This window comes from Calidris pugnax, unplaced genomic scaffold (genome assembly GCF_001431845.1).
Source record: "Calidris pugnax isolate Ruff unplaced genomic scaffold, ASM143184v1 scaffold111, whole genome shotgun sequence".
Classification (NCBI taxonomy): domain Eukaryota; kingdom Metazoa; phylum Chordata; class Aves; order Charadriiformes; family Scolopacidae; genus Calidris; species Calidris pugnax.
In genome coordinates, this window is record NW_015090872.1 from 2484165 (window position 1) to 2498390 (window position 14226).

The following is a 14226-nucleotide window of genomic DNA, read 5'->3' on the forward strand; positions in this document are numbered from 1 at the left end:
TCTCTCTTCAGCGGCGGCGTCCGCTCCCGCCTCGGCCCGCAGCGCGTTCCCCGGCGCCGCTGCCGCCGCTGACATGTCGCCCGCTGTCGCGGCCAAGGAGGGCGGCCGGCAGCGCCGAGCCGGGAGCCACCACCACTACCTGGATGTGAGGAGCGAGGCGCCGCCCGGCCTGGTGCTGTGTCCGGACGGGCTGCCGGGCGGTGAGGCCGAGGCGCTGCTGCCGCCGCCGTCACCGCCGCCGGAGACGAGTTCCCGGAGGCCGCGGGGGTGCCGGGCGGAGCTGGGCAGCATCCTGCTGCTGTTGGTGCTGTACGTGCTGCAGGGCATCCCGCTGGGACTGGCGGGCAGCGTCCCCCCCATCTTGCAGAGCAAGAGTGCCAGCTACACCGACCAGGCCTTCTTCAGCTTCGTCTTCTGGCCCTTCAGCCTCAAGCTGCTCTGGGCCCCCTTGGTGGACGCCGTCTACCTGCGGAGCTTTGGCCGCCGCAAGTCCTGGCTGGTGCCCACGCAATACATCCTGGGGCTCTTCATGATCTACATGTCCACCCAGGTGGACCTGCTGCTGGGCGACGGGGAAGGCCGGGGCCCCAATGTGGTGGCCCTTACTGGGACTTTCTTCTTCTTCGAGTTCCTGGCAGCGACTCAGGACATTGCAGTGGACGGCTGGGCCCTGACCATGTTGTCAAGGGAGAATGTGGGTTATGCCTCCACCTGCAACTCGGTGGGGCAGACAGCTGGCTACTTCCTGGGCAACGTTCTCTTCCTGGCCCTGGAGTCGGCCTCCTTCTGCAACAAGTACCTGCGGTTCCAGCCCCAGCCCCAAGGGATTGTTACCCTCTCAGGTACTGCCAACCTGAACGTACCGGTGCTGGGATGGGGGTGATTCTTCTCTGAGCCTAGACCAAAGCTCCGTTTGGAGAGAGCGGTGGTTTGGCCCTGTAAACTGAGCAGCTTTGGGTTGTCCCCTGCCCATGAGAAAGCACAGCCCACTGGGAGACTGGTGGAGTTCACTGCTGCATGCACTGAACTTCCAAGCTTCTCTGGGCTTAGGAGCGTGGGAAACCTGCCTTGTCATTATCTTGGCTGACCTGAGCACTTTGGAGACATTTATTCCCCAACCCAGTTTCATGACCATGGTATAGATTATTGTTTAAAAAAATCCAAACAAACCAAAAGCCTTGCCCCTTATTAAGGAGGCCTTTTAAGAACATCTTCTGGGAGGAAGGAAAGGGGAAATTAAAAAGAAATTGGCTGTCCCAAAACGCTATTGTTCACAGAAGTAGAAATGACACATGTTCAGGGTTGACTACGTAGCCAATTTCATAAGGAAAGCCTTATTTTAGTAAATTAAGGGGGATTTTGTTTTCTTTTTAATGAATTAAATAAGTCTGGTAATCCAGCCATAACTAGCCATAACTGTAGGGATGTTTTCTGTTTGGTGTGTTTGGGTTGGGGTTTTTGCTTGGTTTTGATTTTTTCAGAAAGGTTTTATGTGGTGGTTGATGTTCGGTGTATTGCCTGGAAGGTGCTTAAAATAAATGTTTTGTTTGCAAGGTTGAATTTAGCCAGTTCAGCTTATGGGAGGACAAGAAAAACTGGTGCCACTTCTGACTGCAGCCTCAAAGTGACCATGGCTAGCAATGAAGAGTAAATTCTCATGGTTTTGGTTTCTTTTCTGTCTCTTACATTGATTGCTCTTCCTGTATCATGTAAGAGAAAAGGTATGCCAAAACTGAGTTGAATTGTTGTTTACAGGCTGATTTTCGCTTTCTGTCCTATACCTATCTTATTGATAAATCAGGATATCCGTTTCTAAGACTGCTGTACTTATTTTGTCTGTTTTGCTAACTAGTTTTCCTCTTTCCTCCCTGTCGATAACCCTGTGTCTGGTCTGTCTGTCAACAAGCATAGAGTAGCCCTCAAAGTAACCCTGCTGGTTTATTGCTTTCCTTTGTTTTCTCTTACTGTGGAGTTCATAAGTGCTGGCGTGTCTCTTCCCTCTTGCTCCAGCAACAGACTGACGTCTTTCACCGCTGATGCAACCTGCAAATCACTAGTGTAGTTAAAAGAGCTTGGTTTGTCTGTTCTTACCTCCACTGTCCAGGTTTTTTGTTGTCTTGTTTTTTCTCAGTACTGTTTGTGTAAATGGATTTGTACTATTACGAGAGTGCTGTCTTCTGGAGAAAAAAAAAATATCCCAAAACTAAAAAGACATCAACACAACCTGTTTAACTTGTCCTGGAGTACTAACTAACCTGGGTGGAGTAGGAAAAGCGAATAGCTCTGACACTGTAGTTGCAGGATATGTTTTTTGGGTGGTGAAACTGGCTGCAAGGAACTTCTGTTCCCTTATTCATGTGACTGTGCCATGATTTGCTGTGTCCACATTTCTTCTGAAGGAGCCAGAGAACAGTACTGTAAAAACAGTACATAAACTGCTGAAATGAGGAGAGTGTCTCTCTGATTCTAGCGCTGGTTCTAATGGGGTTTGTGATGAGCCTGTTTGGGCAGTCAGAGCAGCAGAAAACAGTTGGAAAATAAGTGGGTTTTGCCAGTTGAGATCTCTGAAGACTTTTGTCCTAGGCTGAGTGCTGATGGGAGGGAAAGAAAAGTCAATACTTCATGATCCCAAGTCAGCTTCAAGTTGTGGAGCAGCAACGGTGTTAGTTGTTTGCCATGCAGTCACATGAATTCCTGTCCCAGCATGAGAGAGGTAAAGCGTGAGTGTGGGAAGAAGTTGCCCTTTCAAGGCAACCCAAATTTACCTGAGGCAGTGATTGTGGAGCACCTGTTTTCCTGGGAAGAGATGAATTAACTAAAGCTGTTGTGATGAAACATCTGTCACCCCACGTGCACCTCATTGATGGTTGTTTTCCAGCTGGGTCCGTCCCTAATCTAGTTCAAAATTTGCTTTGCCCCAACACAATGGTTTATTTTGCTCATAATAGTGTAGAGGCAGAGACAAAATTGGGATGGAGCTAGGCAACACTGGTGACATCAGAAACTTTAGGCTAGAAATTTCTTTTGTAAACTATGATTTTAAAGTTCTTTTGCTTGTAGCCTGTTAGTAGAGTGTATGGCTGCTATTTTTTTTTTTTTTTGCCTTTTTGCTAATCCAGCCGTTGCTGTATTGCAGCTGACAGAGCTGACCTGAGCAGGAGTATTCATGCAATGATGCTCAAAGCTATTTCTATTCCTGTCCTTGCACTGTAAGTCTCTCACTGCGGTGATAATGCTTAGTGCTATTATTAGAGTACCTCTGCTGTATGTCTTTTGTAAACAGTAGCTGTGATTAGCATGACTCTCTGAAAATTCATCTTTTACTTAAAAATGCATATTCAGAGTATCTTTTTTTAACAGAGAAGAGAGCAATCTGACAGCATTGGTTAGGAGAACTGCTTTACTTTAGAAAAGGGAGAAGTAGCTCGTGTGGAAGCAGCAAAAAATGGTTTGAAAAGCCTTTTTTCCTTTTACACTGAGAATACTAGGATATAGCATATTTTCTGCCATGCTTGTGGTGCTTGTTCTCTTCCTGTGCCTAAGAAGCAGCTAATAATTGACTAAACCTTTGCACTGTCTTTGCCCTTTCATCAGCCCCTGCAGCTTACTTTCAAGTCACTGTGGGGCTTCTGGAGTTGCTCGTGACCAGGAAGACAAAAGGCTACTTCTGTGTTACCCTCTGCATGTTACTAAGTTCTTTCTTGCCTCTTTCATAAAGGATAGGATTAATTTAGATTAATCTATTCAGTAACTCAAAAAGTACTTGCCATAAAATATTGGTGTGTTTTTACTGTTGCTGCCTTCAAATCTACAGTTTAGCAAATACTATATCTGCATAAGGGTTAATGAGTACAGTAGCTGGTTAAAACAGACATATTTGAGTGACTCTTTATTTAATGACTGTGTAACAACTTTCATCAGGCCACCTTTACACTTGTAAGTATTAATCTTTGTTTCCTTCAGATGGTAGATAGGTTTTATAGACAGGCTATAGAATTGAGGCACAGAATAGTTTCATGACTACGCAGTAAATCAACTGGAGAGCTGTGAGTGACTTCTTCCCCTGAAGTTTTTTCTGTGTCTTGTTACTATTTAGTGTGTTTCTTCCTCCTTGATCAGCTTTTGGTGATGTTATGTGTAATCCTTCAACACTTCATTTCTGTTTCTCCTCCAACGAGCTCCTAGTGGTAACAATAGACAGATCACCAGGGAAGTGACACAGTTTGCTGCTGGCCTTCTGTCTCACATCTCAAGCAAACGTGCTTATAGAGAGAGGGGCAGGGCAGAGCTGGGTCAGTTACTGTATGTAGCTATGTGTTTGTGGTTTGCTTTTGTTGCTTGTTTTTCAGAGGGGCAATGAGTAATGTTTGTATTTACTTTTTCATTATTAGGTTTATATTTTTGCAAAATAACTGCATTGTAGATACTCAGAAAATTGTTAATGAAACGTTGATTACGGCTGCTAAAAAGATTTAGGTTTTTTTTTCTCTTCAGATTTCCTGTTGTTCTGGGGAGCTGTCTTTTTAATTACCACTACACTGGTTGCCCTTTTGAAAAAGGAAAACAAGGAACTGACACCAATGAAAGAAGAAACAAAAGGCATCACTGATACATACAGGCTGCTATTCTCAATAATCAAGATGCCGGCGGTTCTTACCTTCTGTCTCTTGATTCTCACAGCAAAAGTAAGTAAATACATACATGAATTGTTAGGTGCTGTTGATATCAGTCTGAAGGGTTGCTGAGTCCCTGTGATGTTTTGCTAGTGGTTGTCAAATTTTTACATCAAATTTGAAACAGAAGTGTTTATGTAATTGTACTAAGCAGGGTTGTACAACAGAAAACATTTGTTTGAGCTTTTCTAAGTGTTTACACAAGCACTAAAGAGAAGTTTGATTGCAATCCAGTATTACGGTAATTTGTTTTAAAACATTTTTAAACAGCTAGATTGCTTGTGTAGTCTGCAGTTAGAAGGGCAGAAAATGTTTCTTTTAACCTAAGTATTATTCCCAGAATCTGCAACTCTGTACAAACTAGGTTTCCACAGCTTCTTGTTGGCCCTTGTGGATACCACCAGCAATTAAGGCACAAGCACGGATATCGTTGCTGTGTTTAATGTTCTTGGTATAGTTTTGGCAGTGATGACAAGAAGAGTGTGCAAGTGTAGAACGTGGTTCAGAATGGATTTGGAAATCAAATGAGACACACAATGAATTGTACCCTCTCGCATTTTTCCATTTACTTAATACTGAGTAAACTGAATTTCTAGCCAAACTATCACTGCTTTCCTCAGTTTATTTTCTCTAATCTATATTGCAGGTTGGATTTTCAGCAGCAGATGCTGTAACAGGACTCAAATTGGTGGAAGAGGGAGTCCCGAAAGAGCACTTGGCTCTGCTAGCGGTTCCAATGGTTCCTCTACAGATAATACTGCCTCTGATTATCAGCAAATACACAGCAGGCCCCCAGCCACTGAACACATTTTACAAAGCTATGCCTTTCAGGTAAAAACAAGCAAATCTTGTTTGACAGAAACACAGTAATTTGTGTATTCAGGGCAAGCATAGGATTTTGTGTGTAACTCTTAAACTTCCAGATGCAAGAAAGCATATGAGAATTCTCACAGTAAGTAGAACTCTGTGTCTTGTGCCTTGATTCATGTAGTAACACATGTAAGAAAGTGGAACATGAGATGTTTTTAAGATGCATATGCAACAGCACTAGAGCAGTACTGTCCTGCTTTTATTCAGTGTCCATAGTTCCTTATTCATGAACCATTCCGACTAGATCCGGGGCCGTATCTGTACAATTATTTGTGCTTCCCCATGTAAGAGCAGCAGAACACGTTGGTGCATCTACTGGATGTGTGCTTTACTGAAGTAACTGAGAGTAAAAGAAGCTGATTTAGGCTGATATGGACAAGGAGACATTTCATTTCTCTGTTAAGCGTTTTATATAGGAGTTTGCTTATGTAATTCTAAACCCAGTGAATCCAGCAAATTACCTAATGCTGTTACTCAGTAAATCACGTAACATATCTGTAACAGGGAGCAATTGCTTTAACGTGTTCTTATGCAACTGTGTATGTTTTCACAAAAAAAAAAATAGTAAGTTTTGAATTTGGTTAGATATCCTGTGTGTTGCTTTCTACAAAAAATAAATTTCGGTGTGAGGGGCAGAGGAGAAAGCTAGTATAGGAGATGTGTTTATATGGACAACGGAATTGTTTAAAATGTTTGCAGTTTCAGTGCTTGCCAAGTATTTAATTCCATCTAAGATAGGAGTAGCTTTAACTATTTACATATATACTGTCTTAATATTTTCTGTATGTATAAATATTTGATAGTTGTTTGTATTGAGGAAACACGTGGGGAGGAGAATTACTCAAATTACATATTACTTTTCTTCTTCCTCCAGGTTACTGCTTGGTCTGGAATTTGCTTTTTTGGTATGGTGGACTCCTAAAGTAAAACATGAAGGAGGATTTCCTGTCTACTACTATGTTGTAGTATTGTTGAGTTATGCTTTACATCAGGTAACGTGCGCTGTGTGTGGGAAGGGGGGAGGGACAGGAGGGTATTTCATATCAATCAGCAAGAGGACTATAAATGTTGTTATCTGCTTTTCTCTTTAGTTGCACTAGAATTCATCTAAGTCTGACCTGTTGCGCTGTGTGGCTGTATTTAGTTCTTAATGCTGTTGCCAATATAATTTCTCCTTCTTCCGTGGGGTACATTAGACATCTTCTATGAAGTTATTTTTACTCGACCAGATCTGCTATTGTTTTGCAGATTATTTCCCCTTCCCCCCCCACCCCGCCCAAACCAGAAGCTCAAAAGTGTGGTAGAGTTGGAGAAGTCCCAGCATTCTGACTTGAGTTTCATAGGCGTGATGATTGATGATTGTGCTTATTGTCAGATGTGTCAAGTTATGTGATCTTCATCATAAAAAAAACTACATTAGTGATTTTGAAGAAACATAGTAATGGCCTGGGAAACAAACAGCTGGTAAAAACTGGAACTAAAACATACACAATGCCTTGAGTGTTGATTTTACATGCAAAAGTGTTATTTTTATATGCTAGTTTAGCTGGCCTTGTCGTACTTCATTTTGATAACCTGAATCATTCCAATGCATGTGAGGCTGGGTCCCTTTGACCATGACTTGAGACAAATGGCAAGGCTACTTCTTGGTGTGAGAAGAGAGACAGACTGCCGAAGCAATTTCTCTCTTGTGCAATTTTAAGCTGTTGAGATTATTTTTCAGTCCATGTTGCAAGTAATCTCTTAAAATAGTTTTTATGTTAGGGTTTTTAGTTGTCGTTGTCCCTAACTGGGGAGACCTTACTGTCCTGTGGGTTTTCTTACATCTACAGATCACGCTGTATAGCATGTACGTTGCAATAATGGCCTTCAATGCCAAGGTCAGCGACCCGCTGATCGGAGGAACCTACATGACACTCCTGAATACTGTGTCCAATCTGGGAGGGAACTGGCCTTCCACCGTTGCACTCTGGCTTGTGGACCCACTCACGGTGAAAGAGTGTGCGGGGGCCCAGGAACAGACCTGTGGAACTACAGCTGCTGCAGAAGTAAGTTTGGGAGGCTCTGAAGGTCTCTGTTCAATTATTTCTGTGATAAAATTAAGTCTGTGTACTTTTAATAACTGATGTCTTAACAAAGATTTGCTGTTGCAGAGTAATTGACCATTTCTTTCTGGGCTGGCTAGAATACCTGGTGGTGGAAGCACTAGATTGGTGCCGCGTTCTCTGTGGTGTAAGGAGGCTGTAGTTACATTTTTGAGAGTAAACCTTGCTAAGTTCAGAGTTGTGTAGTTAAGAGCTCTGTTCTTGGCAGGCTGTCTGTCCCTCGGGTCCTTTAAGTTTTGTGGTAGGTTTTTGTTCCTTCTATCTTTCTGGAGGCTTCCCATCCAAATACCTTGATACCTTCTGCCGTGATGTTACTTTGCTCTTTGTCTTTGATCTCCACTTTCCCCATGAAATTGAGCGGTGTCACTGGCTGCCTTCCCAGCTCTGGGGAGCCCTGTGGAAGAGAACAAAGAACGTGCTGTGCTGCTGTGCACAGATAGAACAACAGACACAAAACTGCTTAGAAAGCAGGGTTTCAAATTCACCTCTTTATAAGCAAATGAGAAATTTTAACGTGATTTTTTGGAAGGGTGGAAATGCTTTAGGGGTTTGGGGGATTTTTATTCTGTGCTCATGACTGAGATTTATTTTACTCTTGAATGCCAGCGCTCTTTGAGATGTGGAGGTTCTCTAAATAAACAGAGAGTTCTAGGAGTCAGATGTGACTTGTTTGAACTTGACTTGTAATTTTTACTAGTTACAGAGAGGAAACTGCGTCTGCCCAATGTGTGCTTTTTCTGTCATTGGCTTGCCACTAATTAGGTTCCCTGTGCCCAGGTCTCTACTGAACTTAAGTCCTTCCTCCTTCACCTCACTCCCCTGATCATTTTTTGCATTCTCCCAGTTAGTAGTGTTCCACCACCACTCCCTTCTTATTCCTAATCTGATTTTGACATGTCTTAGAATAATGAAAATGCTGGCAGAACCTCAACTTGGAGGATTGATTTATCTTGGGATTATAGCAGTATTGAAAGCTGAACAACAGTGGAAAGGATCAGGTGCTATACACGTATCCTTTAAATGTTGGAGTTTTTGTCTTCTAGTTCTGCAATTAAAAAAACATCCTGGGCATGTTTTTCCCAGAAATACGCAGCATTTTTTGCCGTCCATTTGCAGATTCAGTGTGGTGAGATGGAAGGGTATAATTTCTAAAGAAGCCATTTGGATGGCTGGAGGGGAAAAATCTTTATGTGAGTAAGAACAGTGCTTGTACCCCAGGCCAGGACGAGACGGCTGAACGGCTTCTGTTTTCTAGAATTAGCCCCTTGGGCCAATATACTCCACTTATCAAATGTTTTATAACAGTTTTGTTACTTTTCATACCAATAGTACACTTGAAAGCCTCGCTTACCTACTCTGTAAGAAACAAGGAAGATTGAACAAATACATTTAGTCATAACCAAGAACAAGTGGAAAAAAAAGGTGGATATTTAATGTCTACTTTCTAAAAGTCTGTGTTTCTGTATCTCCCAGAACATACTTAATGCATCAACTTCTGCTTCTGTTTTTCAGCTTTGCACGAAAGCTGGTGGTTCCTGTGTTACTACCTTGGACGGTTACTATGTGGAATCTGTCATCTGTGTCATTCTGGGATTTGGCTGGTGGTTCCTACTTGGGCCAAAATTTAAAAAGCTGCAGGACGAAGGACAGTCTTCGTGGAAGTGCAGGAGGACCAATTGATGCAGTTTAAATATTGGATGGACTAGCAAGGTCACTTTAGTTTTATTACAAAGACATATCCCATAATCAATAAACAGGAATATAGGTACTTTTAAATGCCACATCACTGAAAAACTGGGTGGCTGAGACAGTGGTATGTTTGTATGTGATACCACTTGCCCTGCCAATATGAAAATGTAAGTTCAGAAAGTAATTGTTGAAAAACAGCACCTATGTACTACATACGTATCCCTGAGCTCTAGCTTCAGAGGCATGGCTGCTGGCGTAACCACCGTCTGAATTTCCATATAGCAACTATGGAAAAGCTCATTGTGCCATGTCTTTCTAAACAGCAGCATTGTCAGCTAAGTTCCAGCTCTTTCTTTTCAAACAGAAATGGTCTGACACGGGGAGTTGACCCGGGGAAGGATGTCAAAGGCATTTTGACTCGTAGGTTAAGCATGTTCTACTATGGAATTCCTTGTGGGAAGATAGACGTCTGTGGGCTTTGTTTCTTCTCACTTTCTGAACTGTAACCACATCTCAAAGGATGGAATGTTTCAGAGATTCTTTTAAATGTATTTTCTGGCTTTTATAAGCTTTAAAGATTTATAAGAAAATATTTTTATAAACAAATTACATTTGTTTAATTTATTTCCGCTGTTTCAAAGCATTTTGATTTACGTTCAAGGTACTTTCTCGACAAAAAATTGTTGTAAGGTAGGACTTAAGAGTAACGCACAATACTCTGGGCCTTGAGTCCTGAAGATGTAAATTGGACAGAGCAGCAGGCAGCTCACAAAGACAGGTTTCCAGGCCTTCGCAAGGCGATGGTTATTTTGAGGGAATGAATTGATAGTATTGGTTTTTCTGTGTCACTAAAATGTCTGAACATTCAGATTCAAGATCAGTAGAAAAAAAAAATGGGATTATTCCCCGTTAAGGGTAAGAAAAGATGATTAGTGCCTTTGGAAGTGATTTGGTGATGACAAACTTGCCAAATTCCCAGTCATTTGGTGATGACAAACTTGCCAAATTCCCAGTGAGTTGGTGTACAACTTGCTGTCACATAAATCAAACAAGCTAAATCCTGTGGTAGAGCTGCTACAAAAACTTATTACTGATTCTCTGTAGTGGAAACATTCCCATTGCATTTGTCAAAAATGAATTCCCTCCTGAGTGCCTTAGTGATGTACAGCAAGCATACTGTACGCCGAGAGAGGGGGCACCTGGATAATGCTGGATGTATATGGTACATCGTTATTAAAAAAGAAAACTATTAAAAATACCTTTGAAAGGTACGTAATTTTCTTTTCCATTCTGTGTTTCTTGCCTTGTCAATATGTGAGGTATTGCCTCCTGAGTTTTGCGTTCCAAACTCCCAAAAGGAGTTGTGGAAAGGGGTTGTGCATCTTCTGTTGCTGTACCTTTTAGGAAAAAAGTAAATCAATACCAACTTCTGACTGGCTGGAGTGGATGTGAGTGTGTACAGAGTGTCTACATGACATGAGGAGTAAGAAGGTGCCCAGAAGAGGACAGTGTGACCAAGTGTTTCCTTGGGCCCATTCCTCTGTCCCTTCCCCTTCTGCCTTCTCAGATCTCCCCTGGCTGTGAGCTGTGGTCCAGCTGCACCCATTCTTGCCATTTGTTTCAAGTCCAGCAAAATCAATCAAGCTAAATAAAAGCACATTGTTTTTACTCCCCAAACTAAAAGTCTTCCAATTTCACTTCTGCATTAGCACAAAGAATACAAGACTATTTCAGAGATCTGTAGTCAAAGGTAGATGTATCTTTCAGTCCTGGCCAGATCATCTCTGCTGGATTAGCTGTGTGTGAGGTGCTTCAGTTCTGTGTCTTTACTGGAACAATGGGCCACTTGCTTTCATGGCATCTTGTCCACACCTAGAGATTTTTTATTTTTTCTTTAATTTTTCTGAGTTTAAGGAAGAACTTCTCATCTGCAGAATGTGGGAAATTAAATTCATAGATGTTTTAGGGTTTGCATTTACTTTGCAATTTTGTTTCACTATTCCCTAAAGTGCCAGTGAAACTTGATATTAATAGAGATGCGTTGAGAATTGCTTATCAGTACATTAGATGAACTCCACCAAATCAAAATTAAACATACACTCCAAATCAGTAGTACTATATATGAAACATGACCTAAATTAAATAACTGTTTCCTCTTTCAAACTGGAGAAACAAGTGATGAAGTAGGTTTTTTTTAATCTATATTGCTATTTTGTAACACAAGTCAAATGTTACTGCTGTAGTAGCTGATTAGCAGGTTGCTGAAAAAAAACAGTAAACTTTTAATCTTGCTACTTTTTTCTCCCAACCCTATTTTACACTGAGATAATAATTTTTTTGAAAGATTAGAATTCTTTTAGACTTAAACATATTTAATATTAAAAAAAAAAAAAACCCCACACAACCAAAAACTTTTTCAAAAGGCAGGAAGAAAGAAGCAACCCAACCTCTTCCTCGAGAGTCTGTTATGGAAATGGGAGCTGGAGAAAGTGAGTGGTACCAGGAGCTGCTGTAGACCCCTGAGTTACTGGGGGGGTCTGTGTGGTCCTGCATGACCCGAGAGGGGGCTGTCAGATGTGTGCTATCTCTAGCAAAAGCGAGATGGAAGAAATTAGATTTCTGTAGGTAAAGGGTTTGTCCTGGTTTAAATTCCTGAGCGGGCTCATTGTGAAGTGAGACAGGTCCCAGGGGAGAGGATGGAGTGAAGGATTGGTGCAGCAGGGCATGGGGAGGAGAGGTAGAGAACAGCTCTCCACATCTTCTGTGCCCATTAGACACAGCTGTGTCCTTATGGGGACGTGCTGTGCAGGAAAGTCATCGGCACCAGCGCTCGCCAGGGCAATTTGTTGTTGTTTCCCAAGACTTCCTTAAGAGGCAAATACTGGTGCTCCAAAATTCAATTCTGTAATTCAGTGCTTGGAAAAAATGTGTATAAGGCAAAGTTTAAGGTCTGACAAGCTGCATTAAAATGGGATTGCACACCCACTGCTGCTGTGCCCTGCTCCCGCAGCCCCCCAGGAATCGGCTGAGGGTCGGACCCCCCAGTCCTGCCAGCTCTGGCCCTGTCAGTGCTCTACCCGTCACGACGACCGGAGTTCTTGGCTAAAATACCAACTCCATGTTTCATCTTTGTTACGGACTCTGGTGCTAATTGTCAACGGCTCTTCGTTTTCTGTAGAGTTGGTTTGTTTCATTGTCTTCTGGGAGTTCTCAGTGTAGGTCCGCCTGATAAGAGCTGTTCTAAACTGGCTGATAAGAGAGGGTGTTCAGATCGTTCTTGATCTGATAAAATGAGGAGACATCTATCACGGAGTTCTGTAGAGTCCACTGTGGGAAGGCAAAGCATCTCCCCGCAGCTGGGAATGGAGCAGCTGAGCTTTTGCAGGCAGCAATATTGTCTGACTCCTGTCCCACCCACACCCCCCCAGCAAGGAAACAATGCTATTTATTTAGCATTTTACCCAACATCCAAATTGTTGTTTGGACACAAGTTATGTTTTTTCCTGAAAACAAGAGTTTGCACTATCTCTGTATTTATTACTTAATCTTAAAATGTCCATACTTTGTAAATAAAGTAAAATTAACAACTATACTGCTTTTTTTAAAAAAAAAAAAAAGATTGCAGGGGTAATAGTTACTTGTCCAACTTACCTCATAGCTAGTAATTTAAGAAGTGTTTTAGTTTGAACCTTAGATAAAAAGTTTTGAATCAAGTATGAGTTTTGATACTTTTGATTATAAATTCCCAACTAAATCTGTGCTTTTCCTGAAATCCTGAGTTGTGACCGTTAACAGTATCATCTCATGTTCTGCCTGTTCATGTAACAACCTCAACTTGGGCTTTAATGGGAATGGAAGACTTGTGTAAACATAAATCCAGTTTTATATAATTGTCTGCTTATTTTCTTACAATGTATATTTCTTTAAAGACCATATAGGTGCATTGCACAGGGGGGCATTTGATTCAGCTGAGGGAAGCGGTTGGCTTGGGCCATTTGGTAATGAATTACAAATATTTGTTAGTTTTGAACTAAGGGAAAAGAATAAACAACAATGATGAATACGGGAATGTTCCAATTTTTTTTTTTTTTCTCTCTTAAGATAGTGCCCCAAGGTGCAACAAGGGAGCTGTATCGTAGTGCATTTCACAGGATCAGAGAAAGTGAGTGTATCACAGGTCTGAAGAGTTGAGGTTATCACCAGTTCTCTTGTGAGACCCCCCCTGCAGTGCTGTGTCCAGCTCTGGGACCCCCAACACAAGAAGGACATGGATCTGTCGGAGCGAATCCAGGGGAGGCCACAAAGATGATCAGAGGGTTGGAGCCACCTCTGCTGTGAGGACAGGCTGAGAGAGTTGGGGTTGTTCAGCCTGGAGAAGAGAAGGCTCTGGGGAGACCTTAGAGCCCCTTCCAGTCCCCAAAGGGGCACAGGAGAGATGGGGAAGGACTCTTGATCAGGGAGTGGAGCGATAGGACAAGAAGGAGCAGTTTTAAACTAAAAGAGGGGAGATTTAGATTTGATATTGGGAAGAAATTCTTGACTGTGAGGGTGGTGAGACACTGGCCCAGGTTGCCCAGAGAAGCTGTGGCTGCCCCATCCCTGGAGGGGTTCAAGGCCAGGCTGGATGGGGCTTGGAGCAACCTGGTCTGGTGGGAGGTGTCCCTGCCCAGGGCAGGGGGTTGGAACTAGATGGTCTTTAAAGTCCCTTCGACCAGACCAAGGTGGGCACCGACACCTGCGTCCTCACCAGCGATGGCCATAGTCTTGCTTTGCAGCTGCCCGAGCATTACCGCGGCTGGGTGCGGGCACTGGGCATAGCCCCATGCGGGGCCCGGCCCTGGCACCTCCCCGCCAGCCGCCGGGCGTTCCCGTCCCGCCCCGGCTCCCCC

At 42.9% G+C, this 14226-nt stretch overlaps 1 protein-coding gene across 1 annotated transcript; it reads left to right on the forward strand.

Annotated features, from left to right (window-relative positions):
* Positions 1 to 6: 6 nt before the first annotated feature.
* On the forward strand, positions 7 to 9943 carry SLC33A1 (solute carrier family 33 (acetyl-CoA transporter), member 1). Its single transcript, XM_014945977.1, has 6 exons — positions 7 to 842; positions 4495 to 4685; positions 5320 to 5504; positions 6418 to 6535; positions 7376 to 7591; positions 9161 to 9943. Exons 1-6 carry the CDS (start codon positions 74 to 76, stop codon positions 9326 to 9328), a joined length of 1647 nt encoding a protein of 548 aa, XP_014801463.1. The 5' UTR covers positions 7 to 73; the 3' UTR covers positions 9329 to 9943.
* The last annotated feature ends 4283 nt before the right edge of the window (positions 9944 to 14226 follow it).